At 43.0% G+C, this 24,845-nt stretch overlaps 2 protein-coding genes across 5 annotated transcripts in view; both read right to left on the reverse strand.

The window, feature by feature from the left end:
- flt1 (fms related receptor tyrosine kinase 1) overlaps positions 1 to 11,151 on the reverse strand; it is a 36,152-nt gene extending 25,001 nt beyond the window's left edge. Inside the window, exons 1-4 of one of the 2 annotated variants that reach the window (XM_074693383.1) lie at positions 10,537 to 11,151; positions 8,028 to 8,124; positions 7,539 to 7,744; positions 4,559 to 4,683 (exon numbers count right to left, since the gene is read on the reverse strand). In XM_074693383.1, the coding sequence (XP_074549484.1) occupies positions 4,559 to 4,683; positions 7,539 to 7,744; positions 8,028 to 8,124; positions 10,537 to 10,594 (486 nt within the window). In that variant the 5' untranslated portion in view covers positions 10,595 to 11,151. The remainder of the gene's footprint in view (positions 1 to 4,558; positions 4,684 to 7,538; positions 7,745 to 8,027; positions 8,125 to 10,536) is intronic. The other variant, XM_074693384.1, reaches the window with a different exon arrangement.
- Positions 11,152 to 11,498: 347 nt separating this feature from the next.
- Positions 11,499 to 24,725, reverse strand: LOC141807419 (suppressor of tumorigenicity 14 protein). Of its 3 annotated transcripts, none has more exons than XM_074693427.1 (19): positions 24,179 to 24,725; positions 23,437 to 23,611; positions 23,223 to 23,347; positions 22,067 to 22,134; positions 21,788 to 21,981; positions 20,001 to 20,096; positions 19,619 to 19,838; positions 19,403 to 19,545; positions 19,154 to 19,251; positions 18,922 to 19,028; positions 18,686 to 18,819; positions 16,881 to 16,985; positions 16,643 to 16,753; positions 16,449 to 16,562; positions 16,260 to 16,376; positions 15,977 to 16,160; positions 14,500 to 14,771; positions 14,281 to 14,417; positions 11,499 to 13,719 (listed from the first exon to the last, which is right to left on the reverse strand). In XM_074693427.1, the coding sequence occupies exons 1-19, from the start codon at positions 24,257 to 24,259 to the stop codon at positions 13,552 to 13,554; spliced, it is 2,649 nt and encodes an 882-aa protein (XP_074549528.1). In that variant the 5' UTR covers positions 24,260 to 24,725; the 3' UTR covers positions 11,499 to 13,551. The 3 variants fall into 3 exon arrangements, with proteins under 3 accessions (XP_074549528.1, XP_074549527.1, XP_074549529.1); XM_074693426.1 differs by having other exon boundaries at positions 16,643 to 16,756; XM_074693428.1 differs by having other exon boundaries at positions 16,643 to 16,756; positions 23,437 to 23,607; positions 24,179 to 24,274.
- Between the last annotated feature and the right edge of the window lie 120 nt (positions 24,726 to 24,845).

The raw sequence follows: 24,845 nt of genomic DNA on the forward strand, positions 1-24,845 counted from the left end.
TTTCCAAGATTTTTTTTTCTGTTTTGAAATTAGATTGTTCCCACTATGGGACAGAATTAGGGCCATTGAATTTTTCTATGAAAAAGTCAGAATTCTGAGATTAAAAGTCAAAATTCTAAAAAAAAAAAAAAAAAAGAATATTACAAGAAATAAAATTACAATTTTGACTTTGTTCTGAGAATTCTGACTCTTTTCCCAGTAAAAAATATAATAAAAAAGATGTGGATGCTTTTTCATTTTTGTCAGTGGCCCTAATCCTCTTCCATATCCCACAGTTCCCGCATTTGTCCCTTTTTTCTTCTTTCCAAAACCTGGTTTTGTTCGTCTGACTTGAGAAAATAAAATCTGTAAGCTCTGCTTGGGACCATAGAGCTAACCTAAAACCAGGAAAGACCACAGTCATGTGGGTGAAAATCAGCCAATGTTAGTATTCTAGGGTTAAAAGCACATCACAAGTGAGGATACGAAAATGTGGAAAAAAAGAAGAGGAGACTGTTGGAGATTTTAACTCATAGAGCAGGCTAACATTTCCACCAGCTTGATGGCGATTTAATTCATTCATAATAAAGCATTAGAGTATCAACAGACGAGCTAACATGTATCGAAAGGTGGGACGCTAACAGATGAGCATGCTAGCATGCAAATGGAGGAGGCTAAACAAATAAAAACAACTGGTTTCAACTCCTCTCTGGATCGAACAGTCCATTCAGCTTCAAATTGTTATAGTATTTTTGATTGTTGCAGAATTTGTGGTATTTTGTGCCAGTTTGAGTTTAAGGATATGTTCCTTTGGGTTCCAGCATAGTTTTGAGTTTTGGATTTGGCTTCTCATGGGCACATCCACTTCAGTCTCAGCTCCTTTTTTAGAATCTGTATGATTCAAAATTCAGTCAAAAGACTCTACCAGCATCCTCACAGCGCTACTTCTGTAATCTTAATTCTATAACGCTTGTGTAACCTTGTTGTTTTCTTGGACGCAGCCTCGAGGAAATGTTTACGAGAGTTTCTGTGACATAGTGGAAGCCTCCCACCCACTCTCAGGGGAACAGGTAGACCCCCACCACCCCCACCACCTCCATCAGCTCACACACACACACACACACGCACACACACACACACACACACACACACACACACACACACACACACACACACACACACACACACACACACACACACACACACAAACACCCCTCCCCTGCACCCCCAGTGTGAACTGACTGATATCCCCCCTCCCAGAGTAAGGTGACCCTCTCAGACGCCACTGAGCTCTTCCTCCACCTCTTCTTCCTCCTCCTCTTGAGCCTTTGACGACCAGACACTGATAAAATGCCCTCAGTGCCCTCAGTGCCTCTCTTTCCCACTTATTTCAAATGTGTACAAGTAAGATGGAGGCAGAGGAGAAAACAAGGGGAGGAGCTAAGAAGTCAGAGGACTCAGGATATGAGAAACGTGACTCCAGTCCATCTCCTCGCATCCTGTTACTACAGGATATAGACATTTGGACTGGAACCCCAGGTCGACCCTGTCATCCCGGACCTCCTGGTCACTTTCACAGCAAGAGAGCTGAGAGAGAGCTCCTGGGTATTGTTCCTGATGACTAGGGTTGTATTAGAGATCCAGGCAGAGTACAAATTCCTTCCAGGAAAATAACACTCCAGAGGCTGTGACACTGAGTGGATTCCTGGTCCAGAACAGGCAGCACGGGGGGAGAGGAGGGACATGAAGGATGGTGGGGGAGCTATTTTTAGAAGAGTTACTTCGGTGTTTGCAGGACAAAAATATACGACCATGTCCAGTTGTGTCTCTTTTAGGATCAGAATCAAATTTTTTACATTTCCTGCATTCAGAAACCAGACAGTTCCTCAATTATTTGAAGCATCTTAGTCTCTGGTCACCAAGACTGGACACAATGACACCAGCATTCATATTCCTCAGAGGATGAACCCACCATTAACCATCTGTCTACTTTCCTGTCTTCTCCTGAAGGTTCATACTTGGGATTCTGTGAGAAACATCTCTAGAGCTGCAGTCTGGTTCAAAATTCTCTTTAATTGAGACATTTGTATAATGAATAACTACAGCGGCCTTCACACATTCTATTCAGTGTTATATAGAGTGATAATTACTTTTGCACCCTGCACATTTGCACAAAGCCTGCAAAAATATTCAAATTTCTTCAGCTGCAGCTGTGGGTTTTATTTTGGGCTCAGTTGAAAAGGTTTTCAAGATCTTATGACCTTGAACCAAAAGGTCGAACATAAAAAAAAAAGAAAAAACCCAAGTTACCTCACAGGGCTGTTTGTGTGGGTGTAGATTCTGAATGTTTTTGAATAAAAATGAAACTGAAACAGTTGATTGGAAAAGTGTATGTAGGGGGAAATCCTGTCAGTTTCAGTGGAAGATCACAAGTTCGAGCTCATGGAAACAATTTGGTCCGAAGAGTCCAGTGAGATACTTTATCACACCTGTTCAGAAATCTCATTACAGAGGCTCTTCTAGCTGCTGGAGGAACTTTGGTTCATAGGAAGCAAATCACTACCACCTGTTTTGTGCTTGTCCTAAAATGCACAGCTTGTGGTGCAAGATCCACAGAGGATTAACAAACATGGATCTGATGTTACCCTTAAAACTGGGAACAACTTGTCATTATAAACTTGCATTTATCCAGAAACCACAAAACTAAATATGTATCAAGAATCTTGATTTTGCTGCCAGAAAAAGCAATACAAAAGAAATGGATCCAGCCAGTTACTCCACCATTGAAAAACTGTTCATTTGTTTAATGTGGTTCTTCTTTAGATATGAAACCCTGCGTTTTTTTTGTTTTTTTTTGATGTGGGAAAATCTCTGTCTGTATCACAATTTTTCCTCTTATTTAGTTTGATCTATTATATTTCTCTTATTCTTTTTTTTATTTTTATTCTATTTTTTATTGATTTTCTCTGTGTAAATTCACAAAAAACCTAAAAAAAGAATCACTCTATAGTCCAGGGGTGGCCAACCTGCGGCTCTTTGCCTTTCGGTGTGTGGCTCTTTGATCCATTCATTATTGTTATTATGAGTAGTGGTGTGCCAATCAATCTAAATTATTGATATATTGATGTTGTGATCAGTATTGATCAATACTGGGGTGATGAGATTGATACTTAAGTTTCAGTTTCTTTTCTCGACTTGCATGTGCTCATAGCTATCTAGATAGATGGATGAAACTTTGTCTCTTCTGCAGTAAAAACAGAAACTTGTCTTTGACACTGCTACAAGTACGAATTGAAGCACACTTACAAACGCAATAAATGTCACTTCAAAATTTGGAAGTGTATTGATTTTCATCTTAAGTCCTTTCGTTTATGTGCGAGAGGAAGTGTGTTTTTGATGTGGCTCTTTGTAGCACCATGGTAATTTTTGTGGCTCCTGGTCTGTGACTGGTTGGCCACCCCAGCTATAGTCCAACCATGAATGAACAATATGTATGAATGTCTGTGGATGTGTGACCCTGGATAAGATTTTTAAAAAGTAAAGAAGAGAAAAGAAAAGAAAAGAAAAGAAAAGAAAAGAAAAGAAAAGAAAAGAAAAGAAAAGAAAAGAAAAGAAAAGAAAAGTGCTTGATCCCTGAAATCTCTGAATCTAGAAGTTTTGTATGTCCTCTTCCACGTGCAGGACTTCATCATCAGGCTTCATGTCACTTGTCATTTAACCTCAATGTAACTGGGGTTCTTAATGAGTGTGGCCTCAGAGCACATTCATTCCAGCTTAGTGATCGTTGCCTCTGACATACAATAAATAAAATCCATCATTGACCTCCTGTGTGTTTCACAGCCCCTCTATTGTAGTTAAACACCCGAGCTTCCTACAGTGACGCACACTTTGTCATATTAACGATCAACCTACGTGATTGAAGAGAATGACTCCTCTTTGATCTGAGGGGCAACAGTGGCTCCCTCCACTTCCTCCACCAGGCTAACCAGCTGTTTTAAACATCAGCGTGGGGAAGTTGGCAGCCAAAAGTCCTACTACAAGAGGTGGAGGGTGAGATGTGGGAAGTGGATCTGGCCAAGGGCCAATGGGGCACTCCAGACCCCGCGTCCTGTCTCCAGAGGTGGAAGCAGTGCCAACAGGAGTGAGTGGGCGCCACTTGATCGGAAAAAGTCAGTAAGGAAAGAAGGATCTATAGAGGGAGGTTTTTTTGCAGATTCAGGCAAACAGACGGGGTTTTGTTTCAGACAGCACTCTCTCCAAACACTCCTCTTTGCACTCGGGAACATTGTTCGCTGGCTCCCTCACTCAGCACTCAAGCACCAACACTTACAAACACATCCGCACACTTTCACACATATCCGCAGACGGACGCAAACAAATGCACGCACACGCCACAGCCTTGCGACTGCCAAGATTAAACTACGTGCTGAATGATCTGCACAGGGAGAAAAAACGGGCTGTGAATGTAAGAGCTGGTGGAAAAACGCTGGGGAGGCAACGAGGTGCTGAGGATGTGAGAAGGACAAAGTGTAGATCTGAGTTATCTCCTGTCAAGTCATTCATAGTTCACTGCACTGACCTTAACCAGGGTGGTGGTGGTGTTGGGGTGGGTGACCCGGCAGGGGATGACCAGCGGCTGCTTCTCCTTCATGTACAACACATCTGGGCTCATAGCCGGATGGTCCACAAATGGCTGCTGGCTGTCTGAAACCAAAGAACAGCGGTCAGGACAGGTAAGGCACACATGAGGAGCAGAGGGATTAAATTCATGGACAGGGACTGTTTCTGTCTTCCACACCAGGATACCACAGGGGTAAGATCATGAAAATATGTCAAGACGACTACAGGAAACTTAACTTCTCACTTTTTTGAGGAGCAAGCTCTAGTTTCAGTTTGACTCCCCAGGATGTGGAAGAGTTGAGCTACCGCTGCTTCAGGCAGTTTGATGCTTTTAAGCTCATTTTGAGGGCTTTTAGCTGGTTACAGAAATGTCTGATGTTCGAATTAAGGCATTTTCACAACCTACAAGTAAAAACAAAAACTAAACAGTATACTGTAAAGTGTCTCTAAATTTTGTTTTAAAGTGGGTCACAGGGGATGAAACAACGCTCACAACGCTAATAAAACATTGATAAAAACTCCCAGCCCAGCGCGGCTCCAAATCACTAGCCAGACTCTTCTCCTCTGTTGTGCCCAAATGGTGGAATTAATTACCTAACTCTATACGATTCGCAGAGTCCCTTTCTACTTTTAAGAGATGTCTGAAACCTCATCTGATTAGGGAACACTTGAGCACTTAATCTGAGCCTTCTCCTCTTTGTCCTCAGGGGTAGAACGGGTCAGAAGGTCTCAGATCCAGAATGTTGTTGAAAGTTGAGGTATGTTGTTGAAGCAATTGATTGTGGTTAGTTGGCTAGATTATTCAACACTACTAAACTAAAAAAATATTCAAAAAACAAACTGCACTTAATGGCAGCACCTGCAGAGCTGAATAGCTCTGTTGTTGCAGTAACTCGCTTTTTCTTCTGTCTAAATTCTTGCTTGTGTTGTACGTCACTTTGGACAAAAGTGTCTGAGAAATGAAACTGTAGAGTTGTAGAACTCTGTTTGCACATTTTCTTGGGCGAGAGTAAAGAAAAAGCAGGATGCATGATCAAGTAACTCACAGGATCTTTTAAAAACATAAAACCCAAATTCTGTATTTTCAGGTAATGAAAAAGTGACCAAAATGTCAGATTCGGATATCCCAAGAAGCAGAGAGTTTGATTTCTCTTGCTTCTGCTCCTGCATCTTTTATTGTCGTGAAAAACAAATCCAATCCAACCGCCATTTCTTTAGGTCAGGGCAGAAATCTCAAACATCTCTCACCACAGACCAGTAAAAAGATGTTGTTTACTTGTGCAGATTATGTTGTTTAGAAGACTCTTTATGCATCTTCACTTTGAAAAGCACTTCTCTTGCTTTATTTCCTTTGTTTGAGCAGATTTTTTTTCTTTTCTTTTTAACAAAACCTCACCTCCTTCTCTCTCAGAGGAAAAAGTTGTCAGATCTACCAATCAGCTGGTAAAGTTTGCAGGTGTTAAGAAGTAAAAGCAACATTTAGGAATTAAAGTGTGCTAAAAGTTTGAAGTGGTGTCACACAGGGAATCAGAACAATAAGTTTCTGAGGTTGTGAAAGCTGCTCCAAGTCAGAAAAACAGATTTGTACTCCATTCACAAAGTTCACTTCAGTCAGCAGGGCTTTTAATCTGAAACTTCTATCAGCTGTGACCGTTACTCTGTTCACATGAGGTGACCTAGATTAGCTCTGAGTTTTGGTTTCGACCCCAAATTATGACATCAAGCTTTTCAACGCACCAAAGTGAGGAAACAGGACCCTCAACTGAGACAGAAGCAGTATCACCCCAAATAACTTTCTGTGAAATGACCCTTTAATTTCATGCACAAACAGACAAGAAAAAACAATTACCCAGCCCAAACAAACACACACACACTTCCAAGTATCAATCTCAACAACAAACAAAAACAAACAGACACACACTCCTAAACACAGCCTTCCATTGAACACCCATTGAGCCGATGACTGCCCGCAGTCAACAATAAACACACAGATTGTTTAGAGGCAATCAAACGGCCTCTCTGAGCTTTCTCCTCCCTGTGCGACTCCTCTCAGAGCTCGGTGCCATTGAAAAGTGTGGGTGTTGCTCGCTGTATTGTTTGGGTGTTATTCAAGGAACGCAAATCTCTGAACATTTGAACAAAAGTACCCAAAGGACCAGCGGACTGAGGGCTTCCTTCTCTGGCTTTGATTTCTCATAGAGGACTCAGGGAGGGAGGCAGCGTCTCAGCAGAGCTGCAGGCCAAAGTCTGATGCTTAATAGACATGGCGACCTGAGCGATTGATGGCCCCCGAGGGTCCTGTTGGCTAAACAGTAGCGTGCCCTGTGACCCTGGCTTCTTGCCCAGCTCCGTGCCAGGCAGCAGGCCCAGCCCAAAGAGCGTCATCCTCCAGGAGCCCAGGAGCAGGGCCCTCATCTCAACCTTTTCAGCTCACACACAAACACTTCCACACACCTCTTTGCACCACCTTATAGAGACACAGCGACAGCAACATCCCCCCCAAGCACAACCCCCCTTATAGCCCCCCCCCCCCGCCACTCCTCCACCTCCTCCCTGAGCACAGGATGCTTCAAGCGAGGCTGAGCGGAGCAGATAAGGCTGATGCCCTGGGAAACTCTGCCCGGGGCCTGAGCCTTTCAGCAGCTGGGCTATTCCTGGCCTCGAGGTAGCACGTAAACGAAAGTAAAAAGAATTTAAATATAGACAACGGGGAGGTAAAAGGGAGGGGGTTTAGAAACTGTGCCAGAGTCATGTAGAAGGATGTGTTGTTGGGACAAACAGTGTTTAGATATAATTGGCTCTCTGGCATTGGTCTGTATTTAGCACCCACTGCATCCTGTTTAACTTGGAGATATAAACAATAAGCATGGAGGGTGGGGGTGAGGGGGCGTGGGGCTGCTCAATGAGAGTGAGTTAGAGCCTGAGCAGGAGGGTCTTACCTGTGACATAGACATAAATGGAGATCTGTTTCCGGGTTTGGTGTCGGTATCTGCAGCGGAACTGGCCGGTGTGCTGGGTCAGACTGCGGCTCACAGTCACGCTGCTGCAGTACTGCTGACCAGTCCGCCCACAGCGAGAATCCTCCACCTGCACCTGATCTTTGGCCAAACCTGAGGGGAACGCCCATGACAGCTCCCAGCGACCCCTGCATCAAGAAAAAAATGAAAAACTTGGCAATCTTGTTGAGTGCCTTTACGCTTGGCTTACGTAATAGGAAACATAACTGTTCACAGAATGATTGTTTTACCAGCTTGTGTTGGTTTGAGGAGTTCAGCTTCCTCTATTTCAACCTCTAGAGAGGCTCTTTTTAAAAACTCTGAAGGTTGTAAGGCTGAAAGATGGTTGCATTTGGGGTTTCCTGTGCTTTTTTAGTTCCTGATGAACCAAAGCTACCTACACCGGAGCACATCTGTCCACCTGAAACTCACCTGCAGCCGAGCTGTAGCGTCTGGTTTATGTCTACCACCATCTGTCGAGTTTTCACGTCCAAGATAGGCACACTGTACTTCCCTTTGTGCTCTTTATCTGCAAAGGAAGACGAGAAAGTGATGATGGAGAAACATCTACTCCTTTGATAAAGTAGTGACATGTGGATCTCTCCTGAAAGGTCAGAGGTCAAGGTCAGCTCGGGGAATCTTTGGGGACATCTGCAGGATATTTACTCCCTGAAATGAGTGCTTGGACTCCATTAATGGAGAATCCTGTTCATGAATAAACTAATGTGGTTTTAATGATAGGAAACAGAACAGGTACATTGGATATTCTTAATTCCTTCCCTGAGGACTTCATGAGTCCACTTACAGAGGAAATCCTGGAAGACAGAACACTTTACAAGGAATAAATATTTTGGTGGTTCCTGTGAGCTCTGTCCATCACAAACTGGACTAAACCGGACTCTGACTGCAGAACCCGTCCCGAGCACGTCCTCCATACAGGCCACAGTATCTGTGACCCCCCTCAGGTCCCTCCACTCAGGACACTTGACAACCTCTGTGGAAATGCGTAAGCAGCGTCCCTCTTGTTTATCAAACGGCAGCGTTTCTCCACTCAGTGTCTGAGGTTTATTAATGAGAGATAAAGACGCCTGTCTGTCCACCCTTCCTTCCCCCCAGCAACAGCGGAAACATCATTCAGGGAAGTCTGTCCTTCACTCTGACTGCTGTGGCTCAAAACATTCCTCACAACAGTTCTGTAATTTTTTTCTCTTCTTCAATTGTTTGATGACTCGGATGAGAGTGAGTTTATCACCGCGGCCCATTATTACCAGTTATTGTCAGCATCATTGTTCCCAGTGGATGCCCCATTTTGTAAGCCTGGTGTTACTCACACTACTACCACTTCCTATTCTATTTCCTTAAGATTTCACAGAGTGTGAGGGGCGATTCACGCACGCGCACACACTCACTGTAACACACAGGCACAGCACATGAAGACAGAGGGGTAGTCAGAGAGCTCCTTGAGGCTTTTTTCAGCCTTTTTAACAAGATGTGAACCAACTGAACCAGCATTTCTAAAGCATTTCCTTAAACTTCACTGAAATAAAAAGAAAAATATTTTTTAAAAATAAATAAATAGTAAAAAACAAAGATTTTCCCTGAACTTTACGAAGGGAAAATCAATAAAACTAAAATAATTTAAGTATTGAGATCTAAAGGGAAACTTGTTCATTTTGCAACGTTAATTGGGCATCACACAGCTTTGTGTGGAATTTAAGATTTTACATCTAAAAGTCTTATTGAAGGAATTAAAGGTATTTTTCACAGACATTACAGCCTCTGCAGAAAGTTTATAAGAGCACTTAAAGCATAATTACAAAAACTTAAATGTGTACACCTGTGGAGATAAATTCATATTGAAAGTTGCATGTTTTACAACATGATTCCTTAACCTCTGACCAATCATCTTAATGGGAATATAATCATACTTGTTTTGTAGTGTTCAAAAGTTGCTGTGATGCGTTTTAATTCATTGTGGGCTTCAAAAGGCCAAAAAGCTGCACTGTTGAATCAAATTGTCCAACCAGCAAGAAATGAAGCATGCAGTTGAGATCTTTCGAAATTGGAAACAATACACACACTATGACCACAAAGTAAATGTTCTGACTTGAAATGTGCTAATTATACCCATTAGGGACAATTAATCGAGAACCAAACGTCACTGAACTACCCACAGGCCTCACTTTGAGGTCTAAACTTGATATAAGAAACATTTCGTCAACTTTTTCTCAGAGAAGGATTTTTTTTTTCTTCTAATTTCTCTTTAGTCAAACATAACTTCTCAGTGACCAGTGATGGCCGGGGAGATCAGCGGAGCGCATACCTGCTCATTGTTTCAGATTTACGCGCAAATCCCAACCTCACCGGCTACCCCATGCTTCCACGTTCATTAATAACTTATTAACTCTTTTCCGATAAACTCACGAGTCTCAGGAAAACAACGCCCTGCGTCCTTGCCCGCATTATCCAAACACATGTACCGCAGGATGGCGCTTATCTCCATCACTGCACGCGCTACGGCTGACCTATCTCAGACGATCAAACCGAGCAATAAGTCACTGAGAGATGCGAACGCGTCAGCTGGTGCACCAGATGGAAAAAGGCAAGTTTGATGCAGGTAAGTCCATTTTCTCCAGAAGATTTTCATAAATCTTGGTAAAGGAAAGCATGTCAAGATACAGAGCGACAGGATGCACACGGACCCTCTGAGACCCCGTTTTAATTATATATAGATTCAGAAAGGCACCCGTGCGTAAAGACGCAGTTTTATTAGGTTGTAAGCATTTGTGAAGTGCATGACAATAACAGTCAAACCACTCCCGTATCATAACTAACACTAGCTAGAAAGTTACAAATAAAGTCTTAGACATAATCACTCGATGAAATATTTACTGCATGTGCACCGTTCAGGGCACCGTCTCAAACAAAAAAGGTCACTCACCTTTTCCAAAAACACCATACAATCCACATAACAGACAGAAGAGGATAAAGTTCATCATCTTCGGAGACTCCGTTAGAGCAGGTAAGTTTTAGATACAATTCAAGAAACAAGTTTTATTCCTGCGGTTAATGTTTCCCCCACTCCAGACTGAGCACGGCGCGGCGCACTTGTCTGTGGCGCTCAGCGCAGATTGAGGGTTTCCTGAGGGTAGCTGCGGGAGATCACGCAACAGGACGCGGCGCTTGAACTCCAGTGCAACTTTTTCCCATCGTTTTTGGACACTGGCGCGGATTTATACTGTTCCCACAGTGCAGCCACCGGATAGCGGACTTCCGTGACGTCCACTGACACACCCAAGGCGCGTAACAGCAGTCCCACTTTAAGTCCTCCCCAGTGGTCAATCAACCGATCACCGAGGGGTCAACAAACTACACTCATAAAGTCAAAAATAGCTCAAGATATGTTTTAAAAACTATTGAGTATTATTCCCCCACGATCTAACTCAAAATCGTTTCTGCATGTTCTTTTTCTCTTGTGTTTTGCGCCCCCAAGAATTACGCACCGCTCAGTACCAGAGAGGATGCAGGGCAGCTCTGAGCTGATTCTTGACTTTACCCTCGAGTAGTAAACGGTAAAATCAGCACGTAGGCACCAGAGGGAACGGGTGGTGTCATGATCAACCTGACAGTCACGTTCCTCACATTCCCCACAGTCAATCCGTCTTCATTAAGAGCTCTGAAAAAGCATGTCACACATTCCGCAAAATACAGAGGCACTGAATTAAACTCTTCAAGAGAGGTTACAGAATAATGCCTTCAGGTGTGATTCATGTCACCATCATTGGTCACCATGCTGCACTTCTCAGTCCACAGCTTCAACAAGATGGCCAAGAAAGAATAGATATAATTTTCCTCATCGAGTACAGTAACAAGTTGTACAGATGCATAAGAAATTGTGTCTTTAATATAAAGGCATATATAGTGATATCATGAAACAATGATGCAAACTGCATGTAGAAGAATCCTTTGGGTGTAAGGTGCATCACTCCCTCAACACATTAAATACACAGTGGAGCAAAGTGGCCACAGGGTGGTGGTGTGAGCTGGTTTTAAGTCTGAAGGTAAAAGTGCAGGTGTGCCTGCGTTGAAAGAAAAGGAGCATCTTTCTGGTCTGGTCCTCACCCCAAGACCAGACATGGCTGTGATGCTTCATACAGAGACACCGTGGAGATAAATTACATCAGGATACAACGGAGATGAAAAATATATTATTCCCTCATACGGAGAGGTGATTCACTTCTCTATGGAACAGAATATATTGAACATAAGGCTATGTGTCAGATAAACTCATGATATACAAATGCACATACATACACATACAGTACAATAAGAGTTCTTTAACATATACAGTGACACACAAATACACAAATACAGTACAAGGAACAGGTGACGGTGCTGTGCTTGTTGGAGGAGAATACAAAAACTGGTGTGATGGAAACACCTGACATGGACACGCTCAGGAACAGGAAGGAGAGTAGAACGTTTCTACAGTCACACACACAGGATAAGCAGACGTGTCTTTGGACATCGAGGAAAAGCTTGTCATTAAGGCTGTGCGGTGTAGAGTTTGTATTTGCAGACAAGCTTTTCTGTTTCTTTGATAAAACGTCCAAAATGAGAAAATGTCTTGTTAGAGGAAAAATAAGTACTGTATAAAAACCCTGTGAGATTATTTTGGCAAACAGATTTACAGCACTGGTATATTTGTATGAGTTTTTAATGTGACTGATTTTAAACAGATCACTGTATGAGAGCCAATTTCTGCCAGCAAAATGAAAGAAGATGACAGGGCCTGAACTGATAAAAAGGTCACAAAAATTCAAAAATGACCTATCCCATAATTTTTACTTTATGTCATGTAATTTTGACCTTTTTCTGGTAATGTTGCCGTATCGCATATTTTTGACTTTTATCTGAGCGTTTCGCCTTTTTTGCTCAATATTCTTGCTTTTCATCTAATATCTTTGACTTTTTGTCTGATAATTATCACTTTTTTTCCTCAACATTTGGAGCTCTTTCTGATAATTCTGATTCTTCTCATCAGTTCTTGACTTTCTTTCTCATCTTTTTAACTTTTTATTCCCAGCACAGAAGGAAGTAGCTCAGTTCAAAGGGACTCGCCTTTGTAACCATAGGGTTGTTGGTTCAAGTTCCAGCATGGCATAACGGTATTAGCACGATTTCCTGAACACTGCCGAGGTGCCCTTGAGCAAGGCACTGAACATCGCTTTGGACAAAAGTGTCTGCTAAATGAAATCTAAATAGTGAAATTTTTACTAATGTCATCATTTAAACTTATTTTTATATCTTTGACTTTCTGTCTCATAAATCTCATGATCTCATTGTGATGACTCAACACTTGGGATTCTGGGAGTTTACTTTTTTTTCTTCATTTCATTATACTGGCTTAAATGTGAAAACCATTACTGAGGATGTAAATTAAAAAGTATCCTGAAGTAACAGTCCTATGTGTGTTTTTTTTAATTATTATGTTGAAGTAATTTAAACTTCATAGCTGATCTGAAACTTAAACACAGAGGAGGGAATTTATGATACTTTAATTTGAATCATGCAAACACCTAAATATAATTTGTAAAATAAGTACATTGGACCACTAGTCGACCTCCAGTGCGCAGAGTAAAAGCAAGTAAAAGCTACTTTTTATCTTTTCATAACTGGCTCATCTTTTTTCAAACCCAATGTTTCTGTTTTAAGGCAAATTAAAGGTAATTCAACACAGATGCTTCATGCAGAGTTGTGTGCATGTCAGAATAGTCACAGTAGATGTCTGGAGATCTTAAGGCAGTTGCTGGGTTGGTTAGGTGACCCTCGTTGGTACGATTCACTCCCACAATAGATGAATTTGTTGTTTCACATCATGGCAACAGTTTTAAGTCCCACACCTTCGTCCCAAACCTCAAGTCTGTGGTTTGACTCATGTCAGTTCGGTCTTCTGTCACACCTGTCCTTTAGTCTGCTGATGGATCCAGTCTGTGAATTTGACTACCTGTGTATAGACACCAGGACGATTGAGCCTCGCGCAGCCTTCACCCCAGCTCACAATCCCCGCCAGGAACCACCGTCTGCCTCGCTCCAGACACACTAACGGACCTCCTGAGTCACCCTGCGCGCACAGTGAGATAATCTGGATGTCAAAATTATGAAAAAAGACACATGCTGATAAAGTTCCTGTGTATTCTGAGACCAGAGGCTGAGAGGGGGACAGCTTAGCTGGATGACCTTTCTCTTCCACTCTGTAAGGAGTTGTGGTGGTTGGGCAGCTCATTCAGCATATGCATCATCAGTCAAATTTTGGGTATCTATACTTTATTGAGTAATTATTTTTTAACTGACTCTTTACTTCTACTCCTTACATTTTCAGGCAAATATCTGTACTTTCTACTCCACGCATTTTTGAAATACTCCAGTTTCATTCCAGCTTGTTCAAAAAGACACACACCAAAAAAAAGTGAAAAAAAAAAGTTTTCTCACTTTGTCATGTTGCACACTTAAAAATTTCATGGAAAATGTAAGAAGGGGTAAACTAGGCGTTTTGTGGTCATGACTAAAGGGTTAATCAAGCCACAGAGCTTTCAACAGATCTGTGAATTATTATGAAAGAACCAAGCGTTTTTCCCATGAATCACCTCTTCAGACAACCACCAACCATAATGCGCACACTCACTTGGCAGGCATCCACCCCTCCCTGCAGATTCCCAGCACAAAGCATCCTGGGAGTGACGGCGTCATCGTACAGCTTGTTGCAGGTGTTCCTGTTGATGATCTTCACTGAAGCCTCCTGTAAGCGAGAAGCCAGCTCGCCTAGAATTAAAACAAAACAATGTGAAGAAATCTGAACGCTTCTTTATGATGCATGAGCTCTGAGTTCATGTGAAGCTCTCACCGTCCTCCATCAGGACCCCCCAGCCCGTCACGTAGCAGTTGGTCCCTGTCGTGAAGGTGTGTGAGGGTGCAGGGACACACACAGGCTGCACCAGGTCGTTGAAGAAGATGGGGGCGCTGAGCTCGAGGAGGGCGATGTCGTAATCGGAGGTGAACTGGTCGTACTGCGGGTGGATGAAGATGCGGCGGATTGGTCTTGTTGCTGCTCCGTTGTTTCCTGTAGTCATGACACGCATTCCCATGTAGGCCCGCCATGCTCGAGCGTCTGAGTATCTGCCCACACAACAGACATGAAGTCACATGAACAGTGAGTGGGTTGGAGACAGTTTCTGGAGAATCTCACTTTTTAAAAAAAATCTCTTTTTATTGAAATACTGATTCATTCTATCACTTATTCAAAACAACTTAGATACAAATTTTCCTTTTTTTCCTCTTCCTCTCTGTCCATTCATTTTTAACAGTCATATCATGGATAAAATACAAAACAAGGGGGAAAATTAAATAAAAATAAAATTAAATAAAATTAAATTAAATAAAAGAACACAAAATAAAAGAAAATAAATTTAAATAAAACAAAATAAAATAATAAAATAAAAATAAATTAGATTTAAAGAAAATAACAGTCATTATTTTTCCTTTGTCAATTTAGGAGTCTTTCATGTGGTTCCTCTAGAGTCTAGACCTTCAGCTGAATATCCTTTTGGTAAACAAAAAAAAAAAAAAATGTAAAGAGGGCCAAGGGAAAAAATAATAGAAACATAAACAAGAAAAAAAATAAAAATAGAAAATAGAATAACAATATGAGTAACATTCACAATTTGAACTCTGTAGCGTGAACCAAGGGCATGACAACCAACCTTTATGTAATAAAATGCAAGTTAGTTGTTTTGTGTGATCTATCATCCATTTTTGCCAGAGTCCTTCAAATTTATCCAGTTCTTACCAAAGCAAGTTTGTCATTTTTTTCCATCTTATAAATTCTTTGCATCACTTCAACCCAATCTTTGACCTTATGTATCTCTGTAGTAGCCATTTTTGTGATTTGATTTTTTTTAAATTGACATGAACATTACCCTTTATTTCTTTACAAAATCTGTAATTTCTGCTGTCATTTTTCCAGGATAAAATATTTCAAATGAAAGTGAAAGCGTAGTTCTCATAATGGTCTCCATACTCTTCTGTATCTCGGGCCAGTATGATTTTTACTAAGGGACATTCCCAAAAAACATGAAAGTGATAAGCCCTCCCCTCTCCACAACCTCTTCAACATCTTGTATTTTCACATTTTTGTTGTGCTGGGGTAATAAAATACCTCATAATATTTCTCCAACCAAACTCTCTCCATGACAGGGAGCAGTTTGTTTTCCATATTTGCTCATTTATTTCTCGTCACTTCCATATCAACATACTATTATAAGCCTCTTTTTCTCCACTTCTCTTTTAAATACATACTGTCATTTCTCAGGAGAATTTCTTACTTGATGGCGTCTGAGTCCTGGAAGCAGTGAGCTGCAGAGATGAGCCAGCGGCTGGCGACCAGAGTAGCTCCACAGACGTGTCCATAGCGATCCATCTGGAGGCTGACCTGCCACGGCCATGAGCCCGCCCCGGCATCCGAGCCGCCCACTATCTTAGAGCGTTTTCTGGGCCTGGTGCCACAGCCTGATGGGATGACAAAGACAAGTCAGTCTGAAGAGTCAAGACTATCTTTTGACTCAAATACTTTGAGGTGTGACGGTTGAGTCTTGAAATAACACAAACCACAGCGGAGTTCATCCGAGCCATCATAACAGTCCTTGACTCCGTCACACTCAGGGTTCATCTTACTGACACACTTTCCATTGGCACATTTGAATGAAGATGAGGAGCAGCCTTTGTCTAAAGAGGATATAAGACAGATTTGGTCACGCTGAATCAAACATGAGGAAGAAAACTTGGAGGAATACTCACACGCTCTCGTACAGTTGAACTCATCACTGCGGTCTTTGCAGTCAATAACACCATCACACACTGAAGACTTGGGCAAACACACCTTGTTGGAACACACGTGGTAACATTTACCTCCTGGAAACCAACACATGAGCTGTGATCAGAAAAACACACCACAGGACAAACACCTGTTTCCAGTGTGAGCGCTGACTCACCACAGGTTCCCTCCTCACTGCTGTCCTGGCAGGTGCTCTGGCTGACACACTGGCTGCTGTGAGGCCGACACTGTCCGTTCCCACACAACACCTCACCTGGTCTGCAGGATGCTGCTGTGTGTTTGTGTGAAAACATGGAAAAACACACATTTAAGCTCCCAAGTCTCCTCTTTGTAATCATCGTTATTCAGCTCCTGCATTTGAGTTTGTTAAAAGCAGACAAAAGAGGAAGACTTACAGCATCTAGCCTCATCACGCCCGTCTGAGCAGTCCTTCACTCCATCACACACCTTCCTCAGAGGAATACAGCGGCCATCACCACAGCGGAACTGACGGGGACAGGCTGGACGAGCACAGAGAGAGACAAACATGTTTTCTCTGGAGTAACTGTTCTTTAATTGGCTTGGATAGGCCTGATTTACTGCATCACCGTTACTAAAAGTCCAGTAACCAAAGTGACAACATGCCAGTTTTCTGTTGTTTGCAGAAACAAAACCGAAGAATATCTGGTAACATCCCAGAAAACTACATTAGGCTACTTGTACAATGATAAAGCTATGCACATCCTGTTTTCAGCTGGTGTGTTTATATAAAGTTTTCATTATGGTGTGAAAATGTTCATGAGCACAGAGTTCAAAAGACACAAAAAAGGTGCGATACTAGATGAGAACAATGGAATGGCGCAAATAAGGCAAAATCAGGTGCATAACAGTGGCGGCTGCTGGTCAGTCAAGGAGGGGAAGCTCATTTTTTTCCGGCCTACATCATAAATGTGTTTATTTATTTAAATGTAATTTCTACCCTCCGTGTCAGCTTGTTAGCAGCTGGAGCTGCTACGTGAGACTACAACAGGCTGTAAGTGTGAGTGACAGGGGGAGAAGCTCCACAGCTGTAGCTGTAGCTGTTTATTAGTGAAAAGAGAGAGAATCTTGAGACACAACGCTCTGGTCAGTCCAGAACAACTGAATGTAAAATTGAGAAGATGCTCCGGTGGAGGGTTATACTTCAAGATCGCTGACTGCCTCATTTCACTATCAATCAAAAAGGGATTCGGCCTCAGACAGATCATCCAATCATCATGCAGAAGCCCAGCGTCCAGGCCAGCCCACTGCCTCATAGACCCCCAGAGATGCTGAGCATCCGAGGGCTGGACAAAGCCCAGCGTTTATCCAATGACCGTCCAGTTTCCACAGTTGAACAACCCACTCTACGCTTCCCCGCTGAAGTCAGAAGACGCTCAGCGTCCGACTGTGTTAAAGTGCTATGACGCTGCGGGGATGAATGAGAAGGAGGTTGAGCCAGTTACCTGTGATAGGAGCTGATTCTGAACAAAAGATGAGGGAATTCTAGCGCATATTTCATCAATGAAATGTACACAGCTGTACACATCACCACTTTTTTGGGGGACATTTTAGGGGAAGCTGAGCTTCCCTTGCAGTCTTAGAGCAACCGCCAGTGGTGCATAAAAATTGTTCAGAATGCAGGATAAAAAATATTTTGGTCAAAAAACTTGTTTAACCCTTTATGACCTATCATACCAAGAGTGCCAGAGCTTATCATGACATTTTTATACATTTTTGTAGTGTAATTTTTTTGCATAAAACTTTTGCTGTACAATACAACCCTTTATATATATATATATATATATATATATATATATATATATATATATATATATATATATATATATATATATATATATTGAAGTATTTATATTGTGCTGTAAAGGATTGAGGTCAAAACATTTTTTAAAGCATCATGAAAAACAATCATGATAAAATTCTGATCCAGATTCTACCATAAAAGAATCCTGATGTATTTCCCATATATGGCCCCTCAATGAAGAGCATTTTCCTTGAGAAGAAGCAGAGTTTGCCACTTATCATCTGGTTTCAAGAGACAATCGAGTGACAGGTGAGGTTTGATTTCAGATGTATATTTGATGCCACTTAGTGACTGTTTTTAAATTTTTTGGAGAAACAGAATTGAGCAATAAAATGTTACTTTCTGGGTTAATGAATGTGTCAGTGAAGCAGTACTCACTGCCCTCTGGAGAAAAGGCTCTGTAGAGCAGGTAGAATCCCTTGTGAGTGAGAGATTCATCTGAATGGAAGTGGAGGGAGACGGGAGAGGAGTAGACTCTCTTCTTGCTGTTGTCTGACACTGGATTACACAGTCTGGAAACAGAAGAGAGCAACAGCAAGACAATTTAGTTGTAACACATATTTAAAGATGTAAATAAGGATTTAGAGAAAAGTCAAAAACCTCTCCCAACTTACTTGATCCCCCCGATGTCCAGCCAGTCTTTTTCACAGCCGTCTGATGATGAATCCTGAATGTCCATTGTTACAATCGTCAACGAGATCAAGTATCCAGGCAAAGGCGCCTGGAGAGCAAGAAAACAGATGATAAAAACTCATATGCAGGGATGCTAATGAGTACAGGAATGTCTTTGTTCTTTATGTGTAATTTTTGAACTCACACATGTGCATACATACTCATGTGGCTCACCCTTAAAGTCCAGATACAGTCCATATTAGGAGGGTAGTAAGCAGGGTAATAGGGTGAGGTGATCGAGCCGTTCCAGGAGGATAGTGTCCCTCCACAGCCTGCAGGGGGCGACATACAGGCACAAATAAGCACAGAGGACACTGAGCAGCACAACCTGCTAAACGGATCCTAAGATGTGAAGATGAATTGTGTACATTTGAAATAAAGAGGTGTTGTGTGTGGTTTTATCTTTCCATGAAAGCACTAAACCTGCTTTTGGGATAGCTTGGAAGTATGCTTTGAAGATGGCCCCATCTCTCTGTCTGCTGAAAGAAAAAGTGACCAACATCACGTTCCCAGAGGAAGTCAGCTTCATGACCGGGGACGACCCTGAAACAGGCAGCCCACACCACCTGAAAGGACACAGATGGAGATCAGTGCAAATGACTCTACAGATTAAAAAAGATGAATGTCAAATGTTTTTACCTGGCGATGATCTTGTTCTGTAGAGGGAGTAAAAAGTCATAGGCTGACAGCTTGTGTGCGGCGCAGCTTCCTGGAGTGGCACCATGCAAGGTGAGGACGACCAGGCGAACCACATGACCTGATGGCACGCGAAGGCGCCACTGGTAGTACGGTTTCTTTGGACTCACAAGGCTCAGGGTGCGGTTGTTGCCATATTTGGCATAGAGGTCAAAGGACATGGCTAGAGGAAAAATATTTCTGTGAACTGCAACCAAACAAACTCAAGGACACTATAACCCGGTTAAATATACTCTCTTCTTGCTCTAGCTCCCTGTCTTTAGGTTTTGTGATTAATACGTAAACACACACACAAAAAAAAAACTTTTAAGTTTCTTCTCCTCACCTTGGAAACCAAGCTGCCACTTCCCACTCTGGATGCCGTTTGGGTTTTTACTCTTGTCTGATTTTTCATCAGATTCAAAGTCATCAGGATCCAAACCTACAAACACACACAGTAGATGCAAAAAAAAAAAAAAAAAAAAAATTGGCTGTATACAGCTACATAGTTCCATGCACAAGCTTCCCATCTCAGAAGAAGACAAGACTAAGTGACTAGAGTTAATTTATCAAGGAAATGTGCCAGCTACACTCAGTAAAACTGTGCATGTGTGTGCTAGTCACTTAACGACCGACTGCTTTTCCAACTTTGGACAGTACAACAGAGGGCTAGCGAACAGACTGGTCCTGAATCCAGGCGCATTACCAACCATCCACCAACAAACCTCGGACCCTGGAAATGTGAGTATTTTAATTGCTGTGTGCTGTGGAGCAGATGTAAGAGCTTTTCCTCAGTGTCTCCCCTGTCTCTGTGTTAGCTTCAGGATGCTAACTTGAGCGGCGGTTAGCCTGTTGTTTTAGCCTGTAATGCTATGGTAAATGAGCATTGCTGTTTTCTAAACATTGTGCACTCAGAGCTCGTGACGCCGCTCTCAGTGACGTGGAAGAGCGGGGCGGTATCAGCGCTGGCTCATTTACATATGAAAGCCACGCCCACTAAATCAGAGCGTTCTGAACAGAGGGGCTATGAGAGCTTGGAAACAATGCTGCTGTGCTTGATTTATTGGCTTTTTGGACCAAAACATGTTACTACCATTTCATGAAGACATCAACGATCCATATTAAACTGCAGAAAAGGAGCATGATAGGGGACTTTTAAAAAAATTATGTTTCCTTTCCTGATCACAATACACTCCTATAAGGAAGTGAGCTCAGCTCTTGATTTTCCTTCTCTTTAAAGGAAAATTATACTTTAAAGTGGAGACATTGTGCATTTTTCAGACTTTAAACTGTCCCTCTGGTATCCCTTGAAGTAGCTGTTTTTCTCACCCTGGTGTTTTAGAAAACTCTTATTTCAACCTCTGAAAACACTTTGTTTTAGCAGCCATCTCTTTAAGACTCCCTGCCCTCTGATTGGCCAGCCTTCTGGAGGCCTGTCAGGACAGAGCTATGAGCAGACTGTGGTGTTTGAGGTCCACCCTATCAATATGTCATAAAGCAGTTAGAAGTTTTTTATATGATGAAATTATTATTTTAGCAAGTCTTATGGAGCTCTCCGTTAGATTTTTCAAATAAATCATATCTGATACATGAGTTTCAAAGACTTCTATCTCAATAACATGATTAATAGTTTCCTTAAAAACCTGTTAAAATTTAAATTAAAAAATGAATGGTACCCCCTTGAGAATTATCATTCCACTATGGGCAGCTGAAGTTGTAATTTTGGCCCTTTTCAAAGTGACTGCTCTCTTTGAATCATCCACACTGTTTAATTCAGTAAATTCATTGCTAATTTTCAAATAGTTGTGGTAAGAACTTCTAAAATGTTACTCATTTTGTAAAATATTTTTTTTTCTGCATCTAAATAATGCATATTTACTAAAAACTTTTAATTTTTCAATGGGTCAGGCTTTCCAGGATCAAGGTGCCACCACTCCTTGGTGTAATTTCAGTACAACTGTAATTATGACTAAATAATCAAACTACATCAATGCAAGTAAAACATGGGCACTGTTTCTGTGAGGCTGACTCCTACACTCTTCTACAGCTACTAAGTCCCTGGCTACAGACAGAAAAGGCAGAAGATGTCTGCATGCAGTGAATGTGAAAGTTGTGTTTGTGTGCAGTCTGTACCCAGCAGGTGGAGCATGTCGTCATCTCGCTCCATGAAATAGCGCTGCTCGAAGCGGCTGTCTCGCAGCACTTTGTTGCTGCCTGGTAGCCTGCGCTGCAGCCTCTCTGGACTGGACCTCCTGATCTCCAAGGCCACGTCGTCTGGGGCAGAGAATTTGCTCCAGTAGAAGACGTTGAGCCCTTCTGTTCCTTCGCTGTCAGCAGAGGGTGTGAAGCACAGCTGAGTTTGCTGTTCTCATGCAGAATGTACATGTAGACACAGGTGATAGAGCAGCGTACCTGAAGGCAGCGATCCCTGAGTGCAGGTAGTAAGAGCTCCATGGTGAGGACTCGTAGAGCTCTGAGAACTGTTTCAAAGACAAAGAGAGAAGCACTGATGCATGCACACACTGTACGGTGGTGTAGGTGTGACATCACGATGGTGCAAGTGAGGTCACTGGTCCTGTGTTAGCAACACATGAGCACACCTGGCCGAACATGCAGCCTGAGCTCTGTTTCAGAAGCATTGTTCCTCTGTGTGTGTGTGTGTGTGTGTGTGTGTGTGTGTGTGTGTGTGTGTGAGAGAGTGTATAAACCTGCTGGTGTGTATGTTGACTCTGAGCAGCACAGAGCTCCATTGTGTCTGTACCTGCCGGCCGTGTAGAGGTAGGACCTGGGTGGTATGGGCTGCTGGTCTTGGGTTCACCTGTTCTTTAATGAACAGATGGCCACACAGATACTATGTCCACTTAACAAGCCTGATAGCTTAGCCTCTCAGCTGATTAAAGGAGCATTACACTGTGTTGCTGCCCTTTTCTGAGGATTCAAATTCCACAGGAGCGCAAATTTTCGTTTGACCTTTTGCTCCAAAACCTAAATTCCCCCTCTCATATCTCTGTCCCCAATCTCTCTGTGGTCCCATCCTGCCCTACTGAACTGTCTCTCCCCCCTTAGCCCCATCATCAAACCGTGGTTCTCCTCCTCTCTGCAGCGTACAGCGCACAGAGCGGCTGATTGTGTGAAAGCCACACAGACAATGTTTTTATTGAAGGCCTGCTCTTCCTTCTCACTCTTGCTGCCTGGCCCTAGCTGGGCTCACAAATACCGGGCTTGTCCTCAGCCCTGAAAGGGCCCTGTCCCAGGGGGTCTGGGGGAACTCATGCACACACATAGACACACACACACACTGTGCCCCAGCTCCTGTTTCAGCTTTACATTTAACACCACCAGAGAGACAGAGAGAGGGAGTAAAGTGGTGTGTGGGGAGAAAAAACAGAAAGAGTGGGTTGATGAAGAGAAAAGGGAGTGACACAGAATGCAAATGAGGAAAACAACAGAAGAGTAAGAGGAGGAAAATATTGACCAGCAGCCAGCATCAGCCAACCTTTCAAAATAAGAGCATCATCAGCACCTTGGAGTGTATCTAAAGGGCAGTGTCAGAGAGCAGCCCACTTACATAATGGTTCAAAGCCTGAGCCTGCAGGCGGAACTGAGGGGAGGTGGAGTCAATCAGCTCCGAGGTGAAGCTCAAGTTTGGGAACTCCACACTGCCACCGAGGAAGAACACTGAAGAGGGCGGAGCTAAGAGGAGGAGGAGGAGGTAGAGATACAGGGCAGGTGAATCTGAGTCAAAATAAACTGTTATAGGAGAGGTGAGAGAATCTACTCACATGTTAAGAAGTGAAGAGTGAGTGCTATGGTGGCAGTGAAGGGAAAGAAAGGCATGAGTCCTAACATCCATCTCCTCCACGAGCCACATGCTGGAGTTGGCCCCCCCTCCACTTTCTCCTCCTGCTTCATGGGGGGGCTCAGTGACTGGGTGGGCTCCTTCAGCTCCCCGTCTCCCTTCCAGAACCAAGGACATGACTCAAATATCATACCAGTCTTTATGGTCACAGCTCAAGTTCCTTCTAATTGTTTGGCTTTAATCTTTATGCGAGCACAGCAGAAAGGGGGAAGAGCTGGCAAAATCAATGGGACAGATTTTTTTTTTAAGGGGTGAGCAGACACTGATTTATTGAGAGTAACGGTGAGCATCTTTGGGCTGAAAGGATCTACTTAAACATTTAAGGGCTTGGCAGGATTCCCCGGGGGAGCAGACAAAGCGTGGCTGGAGGAGTCTGCTTTCCCACGGCCTGGCTCTGCAGTGTCAGCACTCAATCAAGTGGCTCACGCCGACCAGGACATTTATTAGACAGAGACCCCCTCCTCCCCACACCCTTAGAGACGGATTTTACAATTAAGATGAACAATGGCTGATCCATCTTTGATCATTTTACATCCTCAATCTGTTTTGAAGTAGTGAAAAACTCAGTGAACACATGCAGGTAAAATAAACTAAGAAAGTAGTCTCTTTGTACAGCAAACCCCCAATTTGGCGTTGTCTTTGTACGAGCAATAAATATGGCTCACCTGTGCAGCAGAGCAGCCTGAACGTCCATGCCCGGAGACGCAGAACACTTCACAAGTCTTGCTTTTAGGGAGAGCCCTCATAGCACTGTCCCGTTCAGCTCCGGAGAGGCGATATGCAACAATACCTCAGGCATAGAGGCGATGGAGAGAGGGAGGGAGGGAAGGGAGAGGAAACCCCCGCTGTCGCTTCCTTTGAATAAAAAAAAAAAAAGAGGCAGAAAAAAGGAAAAAGTGCAGAAATCCGACCTGAGAGGCTCGGATGCGGCGCGCATTCACCGCCTCCCGTTTACCTGCACTGGGTGGCAGCAGGTGTCACACGGAGCCCCAGAATGCAGTGCGGGGGACAATAGGGGCACTATGAAAGGGTTCAATCCACACAGCCATCCGTGCGACAGATATTGTGGGCAAACTTCTCTGTGTATGCGGGAGAAAAGCTAAGCGGGACAAAAAGGTGCTTGAGGGAAACGTGTGCGAGGAGGTTTAACAATTGGAGCTAAGCTGCTGTGCCCTTGGGTGCTCCACAGGGGTGCAAAGCAGGACAGAAGCTGCAATGATTATTCTGGCACCAAACTCCAAAACTCCTTTGTGAGACTGGATAGGGACCGGAGACTGACCTACAGAGGACACCTGGGGATAATTTCAGCACTTATTATCCCCTCACTGCTTC

Source organism: Halichoeres trimaculatus, unplaced genomic scaffold (genome assembly GCF_033239565.1).
Source record: "Halichoeres trimaculatus isolate MK-OKI-2021-1 unplaced genomic scaffold, fHalTri1.1 fHalTri1_scaffold_18, whole genome shotgun sequence".
NCBI lineage: Eukaryota > Metazoa > Chordata > Actinopteri > Labriformes > Labridae > Halichoeres > Halichoeres trimaculatus.